Source organism: Carassius auratus, chromosome 21 (assembly GCF_003368295.1).
Source record: "Carassius auratus strain Wakin chromosome 21, ASM336829v1, whole genome shotgun sequence".
NCBI lineage: Eukaryota > Metazoa > Chordata > Actinopteri > Cypriniformes > Cyprinidae > Carassius > Carassius auratus.
The window spans coordinates 20,945,759-20,967,941 of record NC_039263.1 but is presented as its reverse complement, the minus strand read 5'-3'; the positions used below and the strand labels follow the sequence as shown (position 1 = coordinate 20,967,941).

The following is a 22,183-nucleotide window of genomic DNA, read 5'->3' as shown; positions in this document are numbered from 1 at the left end:
TCGCAATATTTCCATATCCTCTTTCCCACTCATTTCTCCCTATTCTTTCTGTCTCAGAAACAAAGCATTACATTTTATACTTATTTTCATGACACTTTATAACAGTGCAGATTTTTTTCTTCAAAATAAATCTAAATATTTAAATGTATTTTTTGCATTTAACATAAGTATATATATATACATACATACATACATACATACATATATATATAATAAAAATAAATAAAATAAAAATAAAAAAATAAACGAAAAGTGTAATGAAGAAGGGGTGTGACGTCACTAACGACGCAAGCAGCGCACGAACGTCTGTCGTGTTCAGTTTCAGGGCAGGTGTGTGTCAGGTAAGACTTCAAACACTACCCTTTTAACTCAGTACCTCGCTGTTGATGTGAAGATCTACGGTTGTCTCGTGTTCTGGAGACACAGTTTCTCTCATTATTACTCTTATTAACGGCAGTGATAGACTCAGTCGTTATGTTCCGGCTGTGAGGCGGGAAACGCGGGAGTTGAGGCCGCTGACTTACACTAACAAGCCAAAGTATTATGGCTAAAAATAATGTTATACATTTCTCATTTGATGTTAAGAAAAAGGCTATATTTGTTTACTATTATTAATTATTGCTTCTGTAAAATATAGCAAATCAGGAAGAGAAAGTATTTGTCTTTTTGTTTTATGTTCTGTTGTGATTTTTGGAGAATTGATTTTTTTTATATATATATATACAGTGGCTAAAAATCCCATGTTCCCATAGTTTTACTGCAGTAATTATGGTATTTAAGTTTTAGCTTATGTCATATTCATGTGTGTATTTTGTTGATGTCTACTTTACAGAGTAAGGTACGTTATCCATTAAAGATGAGCATGCAGTCAACAGCTTCTTGTACTATGTCACAGATGTTTGATATTGAGTTCAGCAGGATAGATCTGAAGTCTGGTCTGATGTGTTTCAGGACGAGCTCTCGATGGCCTGTAAGAGTCTGCACGCAGCAGATGTGTGTGTGTCTGAGCCGCTCAGTCTGGTGGAGATGACGGAGGTCGAGTACTTACAGCACATTATTCAGAGCCACATCGATGCGCAGGCGACCGAGACGGAGAGCTCGGGCCTTCCACAGCTGGAGGAGAGCTTGTGTGACGAGTCAGAGGGGCCTCCAGCGGGGCCCGGGGACCTGCAGGACATGAGGATGCTGCTGCTGAGCGAGTCCCACACCACGCCTGTCAGCAGCGCCGAGGTCCAGTGTGTCACCCATGAGCGGCCCCTGGAGCCGAGGGTCACCCATGAGCGCCCCCTAGAGCCCAGGCCGAGCCCAGCTGCTCGTGTCTGCCTGGAGAAGAGGTAAACAAGACACTTCAGTGACACTTCTGATGAAAATAATCCATTTAATTCATTTTGGAATGAGGCTGTATAATATAACAAAATGTGGAAAAAGTGAAGCTCTGTAAAACGTTCGGGATGCACTGTAACTAAACTTGACCCATCAAACTTCAGCAGTAATTAACACTGAATCTGAATGGCCTACCATTTAAAAATGGATAATATCCATACCAGATATTGGAGAAGGGTATAATTGCAGCCTGGGGATCTCCAAAACCTAGTGGGAACTCCAAAATAGGGCGTGGCTTCCTCCCATTGACAGACAGGCGCATGGCATGCATGCACAAATTTTCCCCCAATCCACTTCAGTGCAAACTCCACCCACCCCATCAGTCCCAGCACAACCACTGACTTTACCGTATGTGTATTTGATTTCATGAGTGCAGATTCATGTTTGAGAGCTGGTTATGTAGTCTTAATGGACCGCGTTTCAGTCATTATAATATTCATTCCGTTGTCTGACAACAGAAACATTAAAATATAGTAATAAAAACAATCACTACATTAAATTAAATGGCTAAATTTAATAGCAGTATGTGTTCATAGGGAGGCAATACAATGCGACGCACTTATGTCATAAATAAAGCCTTGGGTAAAACACCATTATAATCTCCTTTGAATGCTGCTTACTTGGTAACAGCAAAGATGTTGAATTAAACATACGCACAATCAGCTTTTCCACATGCCCCGATAATCAAAACTTCTCCTTAGCGCCTGCTCCATTTTTGCTGATCAGTTTCTGTAACTGTGTTACTTAATCCATGTTGCGTTGGTCTTCATCAGAAGCCGCTTGCACCACCTGCTGGTGAGCGACTGACAGCAGATGGAGATCATGCCTCTGTGCTCTACTGCTATTCCTGCAGCTCCCGGATGTGAAAGGGCCAATTATCTGACCAATTTTAACCACTGAATTTGTGGAAGCGAATTTGGAAAGTGAAATAAAATGGACCGAAATTTGCCTGTCGAATATTATACATCGTATTTTTACACCGATTGAATGTTTTGGAAGTGAATTCTGGAACGTGAATATGAATTATTGATTTTTTGATTATGAAAAGGTGTGTGAAATATTTTTTATTGAAATATTCACAGCTTAAATGAACAACTATATTAAATTTCAGGACCTAACATTCATGCGAGCCCTGGAAATACAAGGCATTAAAATGCAAGTACTGTTAATGCAATGCATTATTTTTCAGTTAGTTTTTTTGTTTCAAAGACATAAGTCATTATTGTACTTCCATAGGTGACTAAGAGCATGAAATAGCCCAGCCATGACTTGCTGTTCCACAGGATTATATATATGAGGAACACAAAAGCCAAATTCCCTTTATCATCCATCACAAGGAGTAAAACCAAAGAGTATAGCTCGAATGTGCAGAACAAGATTGTTGAGTTTCACATAATAGAAAATTATATTGCATATGAATCGCCTTCGATAATGAACGTGATATTGCGTAGCTTGTCCGTGATCTATGGCTCTGTCTATTAAATGCCGCTCCATTTGAAGCAGGTGATGGTGATTTAGCGGTTACTGACTATATACGCATGATCATATCTTTAGATATATCGCCCATCCCTACCAGGTCATTGCTGGCTGCTGATGTTGCTGGTGGTCTCCAGACTCCTGATTTCTCCATGCCCTTCATTTCTGCTATAGCTCTAATTGACTTGTGTGTGTGTGTGTGTGTGTGTGTGTGTGAATATATATATGCAGGGTTTCTCCTACATGGAGAATTATGAGGTAACTGCCTCCACCAAATTGTGTGCTGCCTCTGGTTGTTGACAAACCTCAGACAGGAAGTCACGTGCAAGCGTCACAGCGTCCATTAGGCTTTTTACTCCAAAAGTCTGCAGGTTGAATGATATCTTTATACGTGTTTACTTGATATTTCTTTACACAGAATCATAATTTTAATTAATTTTCCAATGATTTGCACATTTTTTCTCTTCCTCGACTGCTATAATGACTCAGATGTCACTCATATCCCGCCCTGTCTCTCCCAATGACAAATTTCATATCTCTAACACATTCTGTGCCATACATTGTTCCATGCACTGGACTATAATGCCGTGTTTCCACCGCAGGAACTTTACCCAGGAACTAGGGACTTTCGGCTGGTACTCGGTGTGTTTCCACTGCAGGAACTTTCGGGGGCGGGACTTGGGCGCTAAACATCCTGATGGGTTGAGTTCACGCAGCATTGGTTGAGTTCAACCAACATTTATTAGGATCGTTTTCAAAATATTACTGTTATTGTGTCATGAAATGTAATTTTAAAAGTATTTCAGGCGGGAATGTAGTTGTTTAAAACTCAAATCTGTGGTTTATTTATAAAGACAGCGCCTATTTAAAATGTGTTTGGCCGATCTCAGAGACGGTGAGCTCCACTCGATCAGCGGGAGCTCAGTGATCATGTATCCGCAGAGAGCAGCCTCTCCTGGGATAGACCTTCTGATATGTGCCGCTGGCTCTGATGTGTCTTTAGTGGTTAAACACAAAATATAATTCAGCTGCGGGGAAATTTAACAGGTTTTCTTTGGTCTGTATTAAATGTATATATATGTTAAAATGAAAATGAAAAAGGCAAGTCAATGTAATATTTCATTTAATTGTAATGGCTGTATATAACGTTACACATATCCCTGAACTAAGTACATTTCTGCAGTTGTTATTATGTTTAAATGAAAACGAAAGGAGGCAGTGGTATTTGATGTCCTATTTCATTTCATTGTAAATATACAGAGAGGAAAGTTGCAGTAGCCAAGGTCCGTTGACTGATGTCATCAAGTACGCTTCTGTTTGCAGAATTACCGGATTTGCGTCGTCTTGGACATCACACTCCAGAGTCGAATGCACAAAGTCTGAACTACCAAGGATGCACGTCCAAAATCAGCGTACTTTGTTAATGATAAACGTGCACAGACCTACGTCACCAGTCTATTTGCCTAATCTTCCTGGTACTTTATACCATGGTGGAAACACAGAAAACAACACGTCTGGGGGGAAAAAGGTTCCTGGTACAAATGTTCCGGGTAATTTCGGTGAAAACGCGGCATATGTCACATTTATTTAGAACCAAGAACCAAGAGAAAACATTACCGTCTCCAGCCGCAAGAGGGCGCTCTATGATGCTCAGTGCTCCTGTAGTCTACACTGAAGACACCCTCTCGCGGCTGTAGACGGTAATGTTTTCTCTTGGTTCATGTCAAATTAATTTTGGTAAATAAGTCGCAGGACCAGCCAAACTATGAAAAAAAGTGCGACTTATAGTCCGGAAAATACAGTAATTAAGCTTTGTTTTTGGGAAGCCCTGTTTTAGGTCTGGTTGACCCAAAACAAAACTCATAGCTATCTCAATTTTGACATGGTTTAATAATTTGTCTTCCAGATTTTTATCAGTGCTTTGTCATTCTACAAACACTTCAGGGACACCCACACATGCACAAATAGAGAAATGGAGTAAACCAGACAAGATGATGAAAATACAGGGAACGTATCCATACGGAGGACGTCTGTTCAAACCGGTGAGTGGTGATCTCATTGAGATGCATTTCATTATTTTATCTGATTCTGAGTTCTGTGTGCTTTCTGCTGGTAATGAGAAGTGTCTTTTCTCTCACGGCAGGGTGGGCAGCAGTCTGAGCTGATCATTCCTACAGAGCTGACTCTGAATTTCAGAGCAGATAAAGGCCCCGAGTCTGTGATGAGAGCTCCCCTTGTCATTTACACAGACACTGCTGACCAGCAAACTGCAGACACACTGAAGAGTAAGACTCGCTAATGTTACTCACGTAGACATAAACAAGTAGCTTATGGAGTTATTAATCATTTTAACATGAGGAAATGATACCTTGGTGTTGTTCCAAAGCTAAGTAATAATAATAATAAGTTTTATTTATATAGCGCCTTTCCAGAGCTCAAGGACACGTTACAATAAACAAACAACAATAAAGGCAATTGACATAGAGAGCAGACAGAACAACAATAGGCAAATTAGAGTGCAAGTACAGTAAGTGAGAATTGTGTAGATGGGGCAGCAACCAGCAGAGAGAGAGAAAAAAAAAAAATAAACACACTAAGACCTATAACATTCAGAAAATAGGTGTGTTTTGAGCATGGATTTGAATTCAGAGATAGTGTTAACAAAACGGAGTGATGGGGGAGAGAGTTCCACATTTTGGGTGCAACAACACTGAATGATCTGCCCCCCATTGAAGCAAGGCGATGCCGAGGGACAACGAGGAGGCTGGAATCAGCGGATCGTAAAGAGCGAGTTGGGGTGTAAGGGAGAAGCAGGTTACAGAGGTAGGGGGGAGCAAGGCCATGCAGAGACTTAAAAGCCAGAAGGAGAATTTTGATTTTAATACGGTAAGCCACAGGAAGCCAGTGAAGATCATGCAGAATTGGGGAAATATGTGCAGAACGCTTGGTGTGGGTGAGTAGTCTGGCAGCAGAGTTTTGAATGTATTGTAATTTGGAAATGGAGCTAGATATAAAGATAAAGTTGATGTACAGGTAGTATATAATTGAATGTCGTCAGCGTAGAAATGATAATTAAAACCATGACGGCAGAGGATCTGACCAAGAGGGATTATATAGATTATAAATAATAATGGCCCAAGAACGGATCCCTGAGGGACACCTTGCTTCAGGGGGACAGTGGGTGAGCGAAAATTCTGAAGTGAAATGTAAAACAGTCTGTCAGAGAGATAAGAGGAGAACCAGGAAAGAGCAGCACCAGAAATACCCACATCCGAAAGGCGTGAAATGAGTAGTTGATGGGAGACGGTATCGAAGGCAGAGATGAGGTCGAGCAGCAAAAGCATAGACAGAGAACCAGAATCACCAGAGAGAAGCAGATCATTCAGTACCTTAACTAGTGCAGTTTCAGTACTATGCATAGGGCGAAAACCAGATTGAAAAGGATCAAAAAGATTATTTTCAACTAGAAAAGACTGGAGCTGGGAGGCAACAGTGCTTTCCAGTAATTTAGCTATGAAGGGGAGATTTGAAATGGGACGATAATTAGATAAAACTGAGGGATCAAGGTTGGGTTTCTTGAGAACAGGGGTAACAGCTGCAGTTTTGAGTGACAGAGGAAATGAAGCAGAGGTAAGAGAAGCATTGATGAAGTGAGATATAGGTGCAGAAATAACTGAATGGCAAAGTTTCAGTAGAGTAGTAGGAGCAGGGTCAAGATGACAAGATGAAGGGTTGGATTTCAAGATTAACTCAGAGACAGAAGAAGGAGTAGACAGAGCGAAAAAAGGCAGGGATTGACAAGGTTGATTCGGCAGATGACTACTGTTACTGGCATCATTAAAGAGGCACTGGTTTACGGCATCAGTCTTTTCGAGCATGTGAGCCAAGAATGAAGTGCAAAGTTCATCAGAAGCTAGAGCAACATGAGATGGAGGTTTGGTAAGTTTATTTATTGTGTTGAATAATGCTTATGGCCTGTTGCTTGATTTATTGATTATAGCAGATACAAAACTGGAACGAGCCGAACTCAGGGCCGATTTATAAATCTTGATATGTTTGATGAATGCCAAATGGTGAACAGTCAGGCCAGTTTTCCTATAGTAACGCTCAAGCCGTCTACCAGTGGCCTTTAAGATACGGAGCTCAGGAGTGTACCAAGGAGACGAATGTGTGGAAGGGACACTTCTGGTCTTGACAGGAGCATGCTTATCTAAGATATCCGAGATTATGGAGTTATAGTTGGATAGTATCAGTGAGGGTGAGGAGATATCAAAGACATCAGAGAGATTAGAAGAGGAAACGGAGGTACAAAATAATGCAGTATCAACAGCTTAGAGATTGCGGTAAGATATGACAGTTGTGGAACAATTCTTATGTATAGGCAGGCGGAAGCTAAAATCAAGAAATTTATGATCAGAAATACCAGTGTCAGTAGAGGTGATGGAAGAGATATTGGCCATTGATGTACAAATCAAATCAAGGGTATGACCACGGGTATGAGTAGGAAAATTAACATGCTGAATTAGATTAAAACAATCAAAAATAGAAAGTAACTGGTTGGAGTTAGAGCAAACAGCATCAACATGAATATTGAAATCACCAAGCAGTAGAATGGGAAATGACAATGAGCAGACAAGGGTCAACAGTTCACTGAGTTCAGAAAAGAAGTTATACAGGACCTTAGGAGGTCTATAGAGCAAAATAATTATGAGAGAGTCAGCCTTCAAAACCATGTACTCAAATGTATTGGTGTCGTGAAAGTCAAGTTGCTTGATACGGAGGTTATCACGATGGATGATAGCGAGACCACCCCCTTTACCATGGGGTCGCGGTCTGGACAGATAATTATATCCATCTGGCGTAAGTAGATTTAGCTGTAAAAAATCTTCAGGAACTTGCCAAGTTTCAGTGAGAAGAAAAATGTCAAGGTTATTGTCAGTGATCATTTTACTGAGATAAGGGGCTTTGTCCGAAATTGATCGACAGTTCAAAAGAGCAAAGTGTTGATGCGAAGGATTCAAATTAGGTGTATGTTGCTGATCGCTATTAGTGAGACAGATCAGAGAACGCTGGGTAGACAGTTGTTTTGGCATTGAAGATAGTCTATTGTTGGTCCAGATGCAAGGAGGGGAGTCAGGCTTTGAACAATAGGAACTCAAGAGTGTTCGCCGCGAACGATGTGTGTATCCTGGGCGACGGAGAATCCCTAGTCTCCGACAGCATTCATACGTCACCGAATCAAGACGCGAGCGGCAGTTAAAGGCCCTCAGTTGTGATGTAGAATATTCAATATCCATCGCAGATGTAAGACAAAAAAATAATAAGGCAGAGGAAAAAAGAAAAAATGTTTCTGCACAAGGCATGTTGATACTGAGAAAGTGAAAGCCCAACCACAAGCAAAACCACGTTAGCCAAACCTGAACGTCACTACACCAAAACAGCTAACTAAATAGGAGGCGACGCACCCAGATAGTAAGCAGTAAACAAACGGCGCAACCAATAGAGAGAGCGATTAACTCACCCATCTGAGGAGCCGAGTGTGGTAGAGATGTAACAGGGAAGAAAGCTCGCAGCAGCCCGGCGGCAGACTTATCAACAGTTCAGTTCAGAGTTTAAACAGTGGAAAAAGGATTAATCCAACCAGGGGTGAAACAGCTGCACAGACGCGCACAGTGTTCGCAACGCTTTGCAGACAGCAGAGGTGGTCAGTGCGGTGACAACAGTCCAGGTCAGAGAAACGGAGTAAACATCACAGAGTTCCGATGAAAAGAGAAAAAAGGAAAAAAAAATATCCGAACCAGACAAACAGTACAAACAATCCAGGATACGAAGCGGCAGCACAAACGCGCACAGCGTACTCGACCCGGAACCGGAAGCTCTGCTGATGAATATCCTTCATCAGCAGAACCCAGAAGACTTTTTTCCATTCAGTGATCAGGGGCTGCCAAGCTCCAATAGTCAAAAAGAAAGTGCCTTAACCTTTTCAGTGGTGAATTTTAAATATTCTAGCCAGGGCTTGAAAACGAAAAAAATAAATAAAATTAATCGGTTCACTCCGAGCAGAATCGACATTTTAATGTTTCTGTTCCTGCGTTCCTCTGATATTAGTACCGTTCCGAAATAGGGATGGGTATCGTTAAGGTTTTAACGGTATTACTACTCTTACCGATACTGCTTAACGGTCCGGTACTTTAACGGTATTCTCATCTGTACTTTGTGCTGTGTGAGTGTGTTTTTTTTTTAAGAACAAGTTGAGAACAGAATTAACATTTCTTTATTTTTTTAGGTAAAATTAATAATGTGCTTGTCTTGGACCAGAGGTGTTAGGAGGAGTTGGTTGGTTCATAGTAGCAGCCGCTTAAAAAAAAAAAAAAAAAATTATATATATTTATATTAGTGTTGTCACGATACCAAAATTATTGTTTCGATACCGATACCTAGTCAAGAATTGCGATTTCGATACTTTTTCGATACTTTTCCTGAAAAGGGAAAATACGCTCAAATATCATTGATGTGCTTTATTTTAAAACGGTGACAACACTCTAATCATATAACACACTAATAAATGAAAATATGAACAGCAGATATATTAAATCTTTGAACAAAATATGAAATATCAAAATATAAAAAATAAAAGAGCAATGACATTCAAGATAAAGAAAGAATAAATTTAGCAGCATTATCTCAGTTATCATAAGAAACATAAGAGTAATACATTTATCTTGATTCTGAACTTTGAATAAAAAATATGAACAGCGATTATATTAAGCAATGTTTCTGAACTCAGAAGATTAAATGTCAAAAGATAAATAATATCAATTTAAGCAATGGCATTCAAGTAAAAACAAAAAAGCAAATAAAATTTAGCAGCAATATCTGAGATATTGTTACTTATTCTGTCAGTTGTGCAACCTTTTCTTTCAGAGGAGAAAACTCAGCCAGTGAGCTTTAATGAGCGTCATCTTTAGTGAGTGTCATCTTTTTCTACCAGCCATGGACCGGCAGCCACAGTATCACTTGTGCTTGCACGTGCAGCCTAGTGATGCGCGGGTCGGGTTTTTTTCCAACCCACGGGTCCCGCGTTTATGAAATGATTTGGCCCGCCCCAGCCCGCAAATAAAGTAAAATTTCTTTACCCACCCCGACCCGCGCATCGGGGACATCACGGAAGATAAGTTACTACTAGACTCATATTTCTTGTTCACTGAAGTTCCTCCCTCCACAGAGCAGCGCGTGAGCTCGGCGCTATTAGCAGCGCATGTGCAGCTCGTGAACAGCTCGTGAATGTTTCATCCTGTCAAAGAGTTACTCAAGATGTGACGGAGCATGTGATTTGTTGAATGTAGCGAACGAATCTGCCCTTCACTGAATGGGATCGAGAGATCTTCTCATTCATGAACGAGTTTAATGAACTGATACAGGGTCAGTGAGCCTCGAATCTAAATCTCGATCAGCAATCAGCAGATACGAAGTGCAGTTATATGTGCTGTGCAGATACGCTCGTTTTCATATTTAGCATACAGAACATAACTCCACGTTTAATCCCTGATTAATGTGAATATTATATATGATGACCAAACAATTTAAATGTTAATTATGTAAGAAAAGCTTGTGCTTTGTTAATCTGAACAATTTATTTAAACTATTTAATGCGATTATGCACACATTTTAGTAGAGCCAAATCAGTTTAGTAAAGCCACTAATGCAGTCATCTCGCTCTAGTGCTTTTTTGCTTGCGTGAGGAGAAAAAACAGACGCAGGCACTGGAAGTGTGTGTTGCACACACCAACATGAAATACTTCTCTTACAAATCTGGAACGCAGTCATTCTTTGAAGTATCGATACTAATAAATTTAGGTATCGTGACATTTTTAATTTCCGAGAATCGCAATACTTTTGAAGTATCGGTGCACCGTGCAACACTAATATATATAATAAAAAGGTTGCAAAATTTGGCAAATGGCTATTTTGTAAACTAACTTGAGGTGCTGTGCATTTAAGTTAGCCAAATAAATGTTTACATTTCCATACTGATTTTTCCTTATTTGGAATTTTAAAAACAAGTAGAAAATATATTGATTTCATTCTCATTTTTCCTAAAAGATATCAACAGAATTTCTATGTAAGGTTAGCAAACCAGGGAGTTTTTACATTTATTTTAAATGACGTGAACAACGTTGATTCAACATGATTTTAGCATGCATACCTGAGATGGGTTAACAACCAGAGACGAGCTAGCTAGACAGTCGATACACATAATGCACTTTTGAAAGATGCTTACAAGCAAATATTGTTTTGCACTTATGACAACGAGGGTTGGCAGCATTAACTCTAGTGAAGTATAACCACACTTTGGAACGTTTTGCTCTCTCCGCCATCGTCACTCTTTCTATTAAGCGGGAGTTTTCGTACTGTTATGCGTGTACCGCACTCGTTCTTGTTGTGTGTGTGTGTGTGTGTGTGACTGACAGACAGCCTCCGTGGCGTGCATGTGAGCTCTTGCAGATCTCACAGACTAACGTCTTAATAATATCGCAAATTAGAAATGTTTGGTAAGATAAAATGTGCACGATAACATTAAGCAAATCTCTTCACTATCGTCACTCTTTATTATTAAGCAGGAGTTTACGTACAGTTAATGCATGTGCGTGCGCTCGTTGTGGCGTGTGTGTGTGTGTGACACACAGACAGCCTCCGCGGCGCGCGAGTTCACGCAGATCTCATGGACAAACGTCTTAATATGATCGCACATTAGAAATGTTTGGCGAGATTAAATGTGCACGACAACATTATTAAGCAAAAATACATAGTACATTATTTTTTTTCCTCCAGTACCTAAAGCAGAACCGATACCGTCAGATCTTACTGATACTACGGTCTTTCATAATTTAGCCCCGGGGCCAGTTTAATACCGGGTTTCGGTACCCATCCCTATTCCGAAACCAGTTCAGGTGGAAGAAATATTATAACAATATTATTTGCCTATATTTTGCCTAATAATGATAATAAAGTACAGCGTTTTTTCTTTCAAAAAGAAAAGAAAAAAAATAAACATCTAACATTAGCCAATAACCAGCTGCGCTTGGTCTCAGCCAATAAAGCATAATCTTTTCTAGATTTTGGACAAATGTAGGCTACTAAAAAAGATATATCAACTAGAGATCGACCGATAATGGTTTTTCTATAGCCGATGCCGATGTTTAGAGGTCAGGGTCAGCCGATGGCCGATATGTGCTGCCGATTTTTAGGGCCGATATCTTGAAGTTTTCCCCTACATTTATGCTAAAATGTTGCACTAATAATAAGTGGATGCACAACATTTCTAAACTTATCATCATTTATTGAGCACTGACTTGAACCATCTCTCGAATCTTAATTTTGTGCACTGCACGGTATTAAAATAAAAAATGTATCCAAAGTTAACCAAAGAAATTAATAAACTGACCAAGTATTAAATTACATATGTCAATCATTTATATAAATATGGAAGTAAAATAATGACAAATGTCTTTGAAACAAAAAAGCATGCTGAATAGCACTAACTGAAAAATAATGCATTGCATTAACAGTACTTGCATTTTAATGCCTTGTATTTCCAAGGATTGCATTTCTAGGTCCTGAAATTTAACATAGTTGTTCGTTTCAGCTGTGAATATTTCAAATCGAATTTCACAAAATTGGTCAGCTCCCGACAGCATCAGGTGTTTTATTAATGGTGAGTATGTATGTGTATATATATATATATATATATGGCAGAGAGGCCGGTGGAGTGACTGGGAAAATGAGCGACACCTGCTCCACTCCCCGGTCTCGTGTCCCACAGAGCAGATCGAAAGGATACAAAAGAGAAGTGACAACAGTGAAGCACGAGAGAGGACCAGGCCTGGGCTTTATTTTGGGTTGGGTTTTTATTTGTTCGATTATTTATTTATTCATTTATTTTTATTATTTTTTTAATGAATTGAAATTGAATTGATTAGATATCCTAATATTTAGGCTATAATATTATACATTTGGTTGACGTACATATTGGTGATGTAATATGTAAATGATATGCGTATCACAAGAGACTTGCCCAGTTGAAAAAAGGTTGAGAACCACTGCCCTAAACATTTAGCATCTCTTGATGGCCACAGTGCTACTGATTCTGCTCCACTCTTACATCTTGTTTAGACACTGTCTGCTCCTTGTTTTCCAAGCCGGCCCTTCTTTAAACCCTTCAGTTTTTCTAACTCTCACATGCACTTATAATACATTTTCCTTCCTCCTTTGTCAACTCTAACAGCTGATGGCTTTGCCACATTCTTCATTAATGAGATTAAAACCATCAGTGCACAATTGCACAACTTTCAAACACATCTTACCAACAAACAAATCTCCTTTATGGTAGAGAATGCTGCTTAGGCTACAGGTAACAGCCTTTATACAGTCTATGGTAAAGGCAAAGATGTTGAAATAAACATTCACATTCACACAATCAGCTTTTCCACATGCCCCGATAATCAAAACTTCTGCTTAGCGCCTGCTCCATTTCTGCAGATCAGTTTTTGTGACTGTATTACTTAATCCACCTGTTGCGTTGGTCTTCATCAGAAGCCGCTTGCACCACCTGCTGGTGAGCGACTGACAGCAGATGGAGATCATGCCTCTGTGCTCTACTGCTATTCCTGCAGCTCCCGGATGTGAAAGGGCCAATTATCTGACCAATTTTAACCACTGAATTTGTGGAAGTGAATTTGGAAAATGAAATAAAATGGACCGAAATTTGCCTGTCGAATATTATACATCGTATTTTTACACCGATTGAATGTTTTGGAAGTGAATTCTGGAACGTGAATATGAATTATTGATTTTTTGATTATGAAAAGGTGTGTGAAATATTTTCAATTGAAATATTCACTGCTGAAACAAACAACTATATTAAATTTCAGGACCTAAAAATGCAAGCCCTGGAAATACAAGGCATTAAAATGCAAGTACTGTTAATGCAATGCATTATTTTTCAGTTAGTGCTATTCAGCATGCTTTTTTGTTTCAAAGACATTTTTCATTATTTTACTTCCATATATAAAAGTTTTAGAGCATTTATCAATTTTTCAAGTTTGTTGGAACATAAATGTAAACACAAATATACATTTAAATAAATACAGTTTTAGAAATAAAAATCAATTAAACTGAAAAATATAAAAAATAAATATATAAAAAATAAATAATAGTAGTGCTGCAAACACACTAGCAACCAGCAACATTTGTGTTTGGTATAAGTGACAGAACATCTAAAGTGCATTCTAATTTCAAAATTACATCGCAGTCTGTTCATTATTCAAATAAATTACAGTCAACCAAACATATAAAAGGTTACACTGGTCAGTTTAATTTTACCGTAGTATACCGCTCCACTCTGCTGTTATGCCAAGGACGTTTTTGCTCATGTGAAGAGGATATTTTCCGTCTAGTTTACATAAGTTTAACATTCAGATACATTGCGAGTATGGAAACATTTGGATATGTGCAGAACGAGACGTGAGCAATACCCTCCAAATTCATCTAGGCAAACCCGCGCTCGCTCGTCCTCTTATGGATCGGATCATTTTTTGGATCAGCAAACACCCGTCTGTCGTGAGCGCAACAGAGGATGCTCGGGATAGTTCATCCTCAAATGTTTTTATTCTCCTGTTCATAAAGATCTCCCACAATCTTTTCACTCTAACCTCTTTCTTTCATCATTGTATCTGACAGGGAAGCCAAAATGCGCGGGGCGTTCAAGCTCCTACGTTCCTCTGCTCGCCATGACCGCTGAGTGTGGACTGAACATCCGCAACTTTTTTTTTTTTTTTCATAAATCAATCCGCGGGTCACGTTTGTGCCGAACCGAAGATATTGATCTGAACGGATCACGGATCAATGATGATCCGTTGCACCACTACTATAGTGTCATTTGAAAACATTGCAGTTGCGTTTTAAAATACAACAACGAGCACCACGAAACCATAAGATGCGCATTCAGCGGTCTCCTTGATGGGAAACAGTCAACAAAGTAACATGATCTCCAACGTATGGCGCGCTCTTTCATTTTATCAAATGATCATAATCACATATTCATTTTACAGTCCTGCTAGCTTTTTATTAATACTAAAACCCCTTTAATTCAGATGAGAAAGCTTTTTTTCCAAGTGGCTTTTGCACATATTAATAATACCGCTGCAGGCACATTTTGCAGCGTTAATTGATCGTTAATTTAAACGACGATGGAGCATGGAAATTATTGAATATTGGCATCCCTAAATACAAATGAGTTGGATGGAAAACTGGTTATTGTCTGCATCAAACCATGCTTCCGAACAAATGTGATTCACCGTTCTGGGCAGCTCCAGGACAGCTGTCTCTCCGAGCGCGGTGCTGTCTGTGAGCGGGGCGTAGTTACGTCAGAGACAGTTTACTTTGGTAACGTCACGCTGCAGTGTTTGTAAGAGCTGACAACTTCTCCACCCCATTTACAGAGTGAAATTCTCTGACTACCTTTATCTCCCAGGGCAGTTGTTGAATCTTCAAAAAGTTTTGTCTTGGGGTGCTTCACATGCAGTGGCAGCAAGCAGCACTTTCCACCGCACCAATAAACACGGGGCTGCCCGCCGACGTGCCTGACTTTAAATCGGCGCTACAAAACACGGATATCGGCCGAAGCCGATATATTAAAAAATTACAAATATCGGCCCGATATATCGGCCGAGCGATATATCGGTCAACCTCTAATATCAACACCATAAAGACAACGTATTTTTAAGATATTTAAAAATGTTGTGTTAAATGTAAGATTGCTTTTTGAGAGTGAAAAAAAAAGCCTCAAGTCATGACTCACGTCACATTTTATTAGCCCTAATACTTTCTGAAGGCTAAAAGGCCTGTAGTCTAAAGCAAAATGTTTACAAACATTATAAAAACAGTTATTAGTTTCTCTACTATAAAAAAATGTCACTCCAAAACTAAACAAATGTTTCCACGTACCGTATTTTTCGGACTGTACGTCACCCCTGAGTATAAGTCGCATTAGTCCAAAAATACGTAATGAGGGAAAAAAAAACATACATTAGTCGCACTGGACTATAAGTCGCATTTATTTAGAACCAAGAACCAATAGAAAACATTACCGTCTCCAGCCGTGAGAGAGCGCTCTATGTCTTCAGTGTAGACTACAGGAGAACTGAGCAGCATAGAGCGCCCTCTCGCGGCTGTAGACGGTAATGTTTTCTCTTGGTTAATTTCTCTTAGTTCATTTCTCTTGGTTCATGTCAAATTAATTTAGATAAATAAGTCGCACCTGACTAAAAGTCACAGAGCCAGACATACTATGAAAAAAAAGTGTGACTTATAGTCCGGAAAATACGGTATTTTATTTTGATAATGAATTATTTTGATGTTGTATGGGCGCGCGTAAGGCATCGGCATGATGGTCAACGCTGGTTGGTTATAGCCTACAGAAGCAAGACTTTATTCAAAGCTGTCAAGCTTTTGCCAAATTAACTTTTTTCTGCAGGTGCGTGTGATTAAATGGAACGATAAAATGTTATTAAACCGGTTAATGGCGATTTCAAATTTTCGAACTTTTCGGAACTGTAAAATTAGATTTAATTTCCGTTTCTGGTTTTGTTTCTGTCAAAATTTTGTTCATGTTGGGTTTTTGTTCCTTGAACCGGTTCAGAGCCCTGATTCTAGTGGTCCCCACCATAGACATATAAATAACTAGACGCCTCATTGGCCGCTCGACCGCACGTCAACGTCGCCGCCATATTGGAGCGGGCAACTGTCATAACTCTCACATCAGGACAGAAGAAAACATATCTGACTCATCGACAGATTGGACACCTACAAACCGTCACACGATAGTAAAAACAGATCTCGGGGTGTTATCTTTCACAGGTAAGACTCAGCTGTTCTTTCTCGATGTTTTTGGTCATTTTTAACTTTATGTTGACAGCTTAATTAACCACCAGTGTCAGACGATTAATAATATCGCTAGCGTAGTTAGCAGTGAAGGCTGAGACTTCATAAGAACTCAGAGTTTAAATTAATTCTTATTACGTTTTAACTTATATTGCCATTTATATAATAAACTAAATGGTGTTATGAGCACAATATACAGAGTGAGCCCTTTGACTGTCTAGATTAATGATGGAGCTAAAGCTTCTCTCTTTAATTTCACTACCGTTACTTATTTACAAAGATGAAGTGGTAACACTTTAGAATACTAGTCCTTTAGTTAATGTTAGTTAATGTATTAATTAACATGAACAAACAATGAACAATACATTTATTACTGTATTTATTCATCTTTGTTCATGTTAGTTAATGAAAATACAGTTTTTCATCGTTAGTTCATGCTAATTCAGAGTGCATTAACTAATGTTAACAAGCACAGCTTTTGTTTTAAATAATGCATTAGTAAATGTTGAAATGAACATCAACTAAGATTAATAAATGCTGTAGAAGGATTGTTCTTGCTTAGATCATGTTAACTAAAGTAGTTAACTAATGTTAACTAATGGACCGTTATTCAAAAGTGTTACAGATTAAGTTTATCATCACTTGATTATAAGGATTTCATTGCTTTTCATAAAACTGTGAACTGATTCTATGTATTCTTTTTTCTTCTCTTTTAGCCATTTGCAAACAGGACAAGGACAGCCTTAAGGAAAGCTGAGGAAAGCTGTTCTCGGAGACAAGACTATACCTCCCTAGACTAGTGTTGTGTTTGTACTAAACCCAGAGCAGCCCTGAATGAATCGACAGAATGACCAGCTCATATTCTAATACTATAGACTGCTTTTAAAAAGCTTTGCACAGGCTGTTTAATGCTGATAATGCTGCGTGTGTCTTTACACAAAAACTACATGATGTTAATTGCCTAGAAATGAAAAACACAGGAACTCACAGTGAGTCCAGCTGCAATATCATGATAAACTCATTGTGATGTTGTTATAATTATTATTAATTTTGATTAATATCAAGTTTTTGAGGGGAGCATCTCATATTCTGGTCTGTGATAAACAACTATACTTTGAGATTTTGTTGTGCAAGGTAAACCTTACACACTCACACCCAAACATTTATATGTGTTAACATACATGGAAAAATAAATCACTGTTTCAAAATGTGTGTGTTTTCTGCATGAGTGTGTGTAATGTGCATTATAGAACATATATATATATATATATACACATATATATATATATATATATATATATATATATATATATATATGTATGTGTGTGTGTGTACATGTATATATTATACATGTATATATTTTACTTAAGGAGCTCATTAATTAAACACAATCTGGAACTCATGTCCACAATTTTTTTATATTGTGTCTGAATTTGATTAATAATTATTACACAAATAGTATTTTAAAATTACATTTCAATTTTTTTTATTTTACTCTTTAATTTACTATTAATTTATTCTTCATTTTTGTCTATTCTGTATTATTCCACCCTTGATATTACATATTCTTCTTGCTATTGTTAACCTATTGTTGTTCAGTTATTGTTAACCTATTGTTGTTCAGTTATTTATTATGGTATTATTCATATTATACAAATAATTTTATACTATTATAAATCTATTATATCGAATATGTTATTGTAGCGTTGTACTCGCTTTTCATATTATTCACTTTACTTTAAGTTGTACTACATGTACTTTTTAATATAACATATCACTTTTACTATATTTCTACTGTGCACTGTATCAGTTCATATTTTCATTTTCACTGGAACCATAGCTTTATCAGTTACATGTGTTATTATTTGTTGTGGAGTTCATCTGTAGGCTAGTGTGTCACTTTTTGATTTGTATTTACTTGTTTTATTAAATTTTCTCAACAATAGTAAATTATTAGTGTTTAAAGATGTATTACTTAGATTTTATCACAGAATTTCAAAGGGAATGAGCTGTGTTCTGATCTGAGACACGAAAGAGAGAAAAAAGAGAAAAATGTTGGGATTGAACACAGACAAGGCAATAAAATCAAATACATTTAATTAAATGAATATTCAAATTAAATTACATTCATATGTCACAGTTATACTAAATTAACATTAGAATTGTAAACCGAAAATAATAAACGAAATCAAGAAGTGAGACAAATGTGAGCTTTCACAATTCCTTACGAAAATTAATAATTTTCCAAACCTAACTAAATAACTGGAGGCAAAGTTTTTAACTGCACGTAGATCACAAACCTGAAATCGGTTGATAAATGTGAACGTTATCGTGTTTTTATTCAGAAAAAACCGGAGCTCCCCGTTTACTTCCATGCATTTTTAAGGCAGTCTTGCCCTCACTAACATGGCGGCGGCGTTGACGTATCGCAGCAACGGCTCAGAGCGGCCAATGAGGCGTCTAGTTATTTATATGTCTATGGTCCCCACAGAGTGTGTTTTTTTTGTTAAGGTGACCACTATTTTAGAATGTTTCCATGGCGACGCGTCAACACCATGGCCACAATAACACTGTTTGGATCGCTTTTATTTAATTTCTCCTTTATTTAAATATTCACACACTTTCATACCATGTCATGAACAATCTGACATTCTGATTCACAATTACGTGAAAAATAAAAAATAAGTAGGAAAACCATCTTAAAAAGGATACTCCACCCCAAAATATATATTTTTTACATTAATCACTTACCCCCATGTTTGTCTTTGGAACACAATGTAAAGGAGTCATATGATGCGATTTCAAATATGCCTTTCTCTTTGGAGTGTTACACGCTCTTGGTGCATGAAGAAGATCTGTAAAGTTGCAAAGACTAAAGTCTCAAATCAAAAGAGATATTATTTATAAAAGTTAAGACCTGTCCACTAGGGTTGGGCCGATAGACAATAATATCGTGTATCAACGATAGTCAGAGATATCGACGATGGCAGATGTCTCTATTAGGCTCATTCTCCTATTAATGTATTAAATTGTAAATAATAATAATAACTATTTTTATTTTCATAGGCGGCCTATTATAATTCGGCTATCAAACTGCCCAGCTGTTTCACTTCAGCACCGCATTTCTCACACACACACACACACACACGCATGAAAGAGGATTAGAGCCTGTAGTCGCTAAAGTTGTAACGCTTTGACTCGTATAACTCGTTAAATCCATGAAATGAAAGAGATAGAAAATGAGGAGTTGTTGTCCCACAATGGCTGCTATACGGCAACGAGCTCTTCTCATTCAGGAGAGATTAACTCTTTATTGCTGTCCCAAATAAAGACAAAATAACTTACTGATCACTTATAACATGTGGGGATGATGTAGAAGGACTACGTGGGAAACACAATGGATGATAAGTTCGCTATGCAGCCTTGTTATTATTTTCATGCACTCTGCACTATAATGTGATTCATGCAAAATACATAGATTTGGTCGTTACAAAGTCTCCATCCACAAACAGATGTACATCGTCTGCAGATATAAGGTATTTCATCACACTTGAACAAGTAATCTGAACAGCCTGTATATGTGCAGTATTTTAAAGAGTCCTCACTAACTGAGTTTAATGTCACCGTTATGTTAGAGTGCATCTCATTCTTGTTTCTGTGGCAGTGCGTCGGGTTCGTCATGAGGCACACGGTCCCGAGCGCTGCATGACTGATACATCAGTTCAATTCATCTTTACTGGAAGTATATCAACTTGTTTTGAATAGTTTTATTTAACATGTTCGTTTATGTGCAATATCAGTGTTAAACTGTTGGACTCTACAAATGATTTTCACAGTTGACTGATTTTGCAGATCATTTAGACGGATAACTTCTTTGTGCTGATGCAGCAGATTTGTCGCAGGACGCACTATATGACCGTTGCGTCCGACTATATATGAACTAGCTGTTTTATATACAGTATTTTTATATTTAACGTTAGTTTATCAGTAAGTTTTAAAGTATTTTTTTAGATTATTGGTTATTCCATATGCTCTCTTGGGCACCTGCGCAGTTTAAAAAACCAAATAGTTATGCTATGACAAGAACAGAGAGTCTCTCTCTTGCTCCACCCATGCACGATAATTATCGTGTATCGTTGATCTCACGGGCTGGCGATATGAAAAAAAAAGACCATATCTGACACTACTGTCCACACCCCCCTAACACGGCACCTTTAACCACGCCCCCACATCTCTATGTCACTATGTGTCACTAGGTGTTCTGACTGGGACACTAGGGATATATGCAAATGATCGATACTTTGCAGTGGTCGATAATGTGAACAATAATTGGTTATCGACTAATCTAACGATTATTTTTATTACAATAAATAATTAATGTTCTTTTTTTTAATTGGCTAATGAATCCTTTGGATAACTTTACAAAAAAAATATATAAGTACAACTTCTAATATAATATTTTAATCTTTATTCATTGTCAACCAATGTGGTTGAAGTTTTTACAGTATAAAATAATAAAGGGGCAAAGAAAATTATTTTACTATGGTAAATATGAGCTTATGATAGCGTTTATAATTAAACCACAGTAGCCATAAATTTACAGTTGTCTGAGACATCATGCAATGTTCTTTAGCATCACAAACCATAAAATGTAGTCAGGGTTCTGCTATGGTTTAGCATGGTTTCCAGAGATCTGGAGCTGATTCGGGGTAGCTCGGTGGTTTGTGACTGTTGTCTCGCGGCGCGCTGTCTTTTAAGGGGCCGTTCACATATCGTGTCTTTTGCGCGCTCAAGTTCGTTATTTCCAATGTAGGCGCGCGGTAAGCACACTCAAAATGGAAGCGACGCGGTCGTGACGTGCTCGTTTTTTCCAGGCGCGTCCGCACCGCATCGAGTTAAAAACATCTCAACTTTTCAGAGTGCCGCAAGCGCAAGTATCAGACCTGAACCAGGAAGTTGGTCACCAGATCACACGGTAACCAGTTAAACCGCATGGAGACACCGGAGAGCGCTAAGATGTTTTCCTCTGAGGTGCTCGCTCATTTCAGTTGTGCTGCCGTGGTTCACCATATCGGTTTTGCAAAGGGAACAAAGGGCCATTTATTTGGCCTCTGTTTAAAGTATTCCCATACTTTTGATTACAGTGGTCTCTGTTTTTGTGATAGAATGCAACTTTCTCCATTCCCAGTATGCCATTACGCGAGATGTAAACAAACAGTGTGACGTGTCGACGCATTTCACGCACGTCGACGTATTTTTGTAGTCGCCGTAATCGATGACGTCGTTGCAGCACTAATCCAGTAGCTATGAGACTGTACATGCACAGGACATAACCAACATCATGGACACACACAGATATAGAATGCATTCACTCATTCATGAG

The 22,183-nt window shown here is 38.3% G+C and overlaps 1 protein-coding gene across 1 annotated transcript in view; it reads left to right on the top strand.

Annotated features, from left to right (window-relative positions):
• Nucleotides 1-278: 278 nt before the first annotated feature.
• Nucleotides 279-22,183, top strand: part of LOC113038893 (uncharacterized) — a 24,585-nt gene continuing 2,680 nt past the window's right edge. The window contains exons 1-4 of the mRNA XM_026196679.1: nt 279-341; nt 952-1,334; nt 4,766-4,901; nt 5,003-5,144. Of these exons, the coding sequence (XP_026052464.1) occupies nt 964-1,334; nt 4,766-4,901; nt 5,003-5,144 (649 nt within the window). The 5' untranslated portion in view covers nt 279-341; nt 952-963. The remainder of the gene's footprint in view (nt 342-951; nt 1,335-4,765; nt 4,902-5,002; nt 5,145-22,183) is intronic.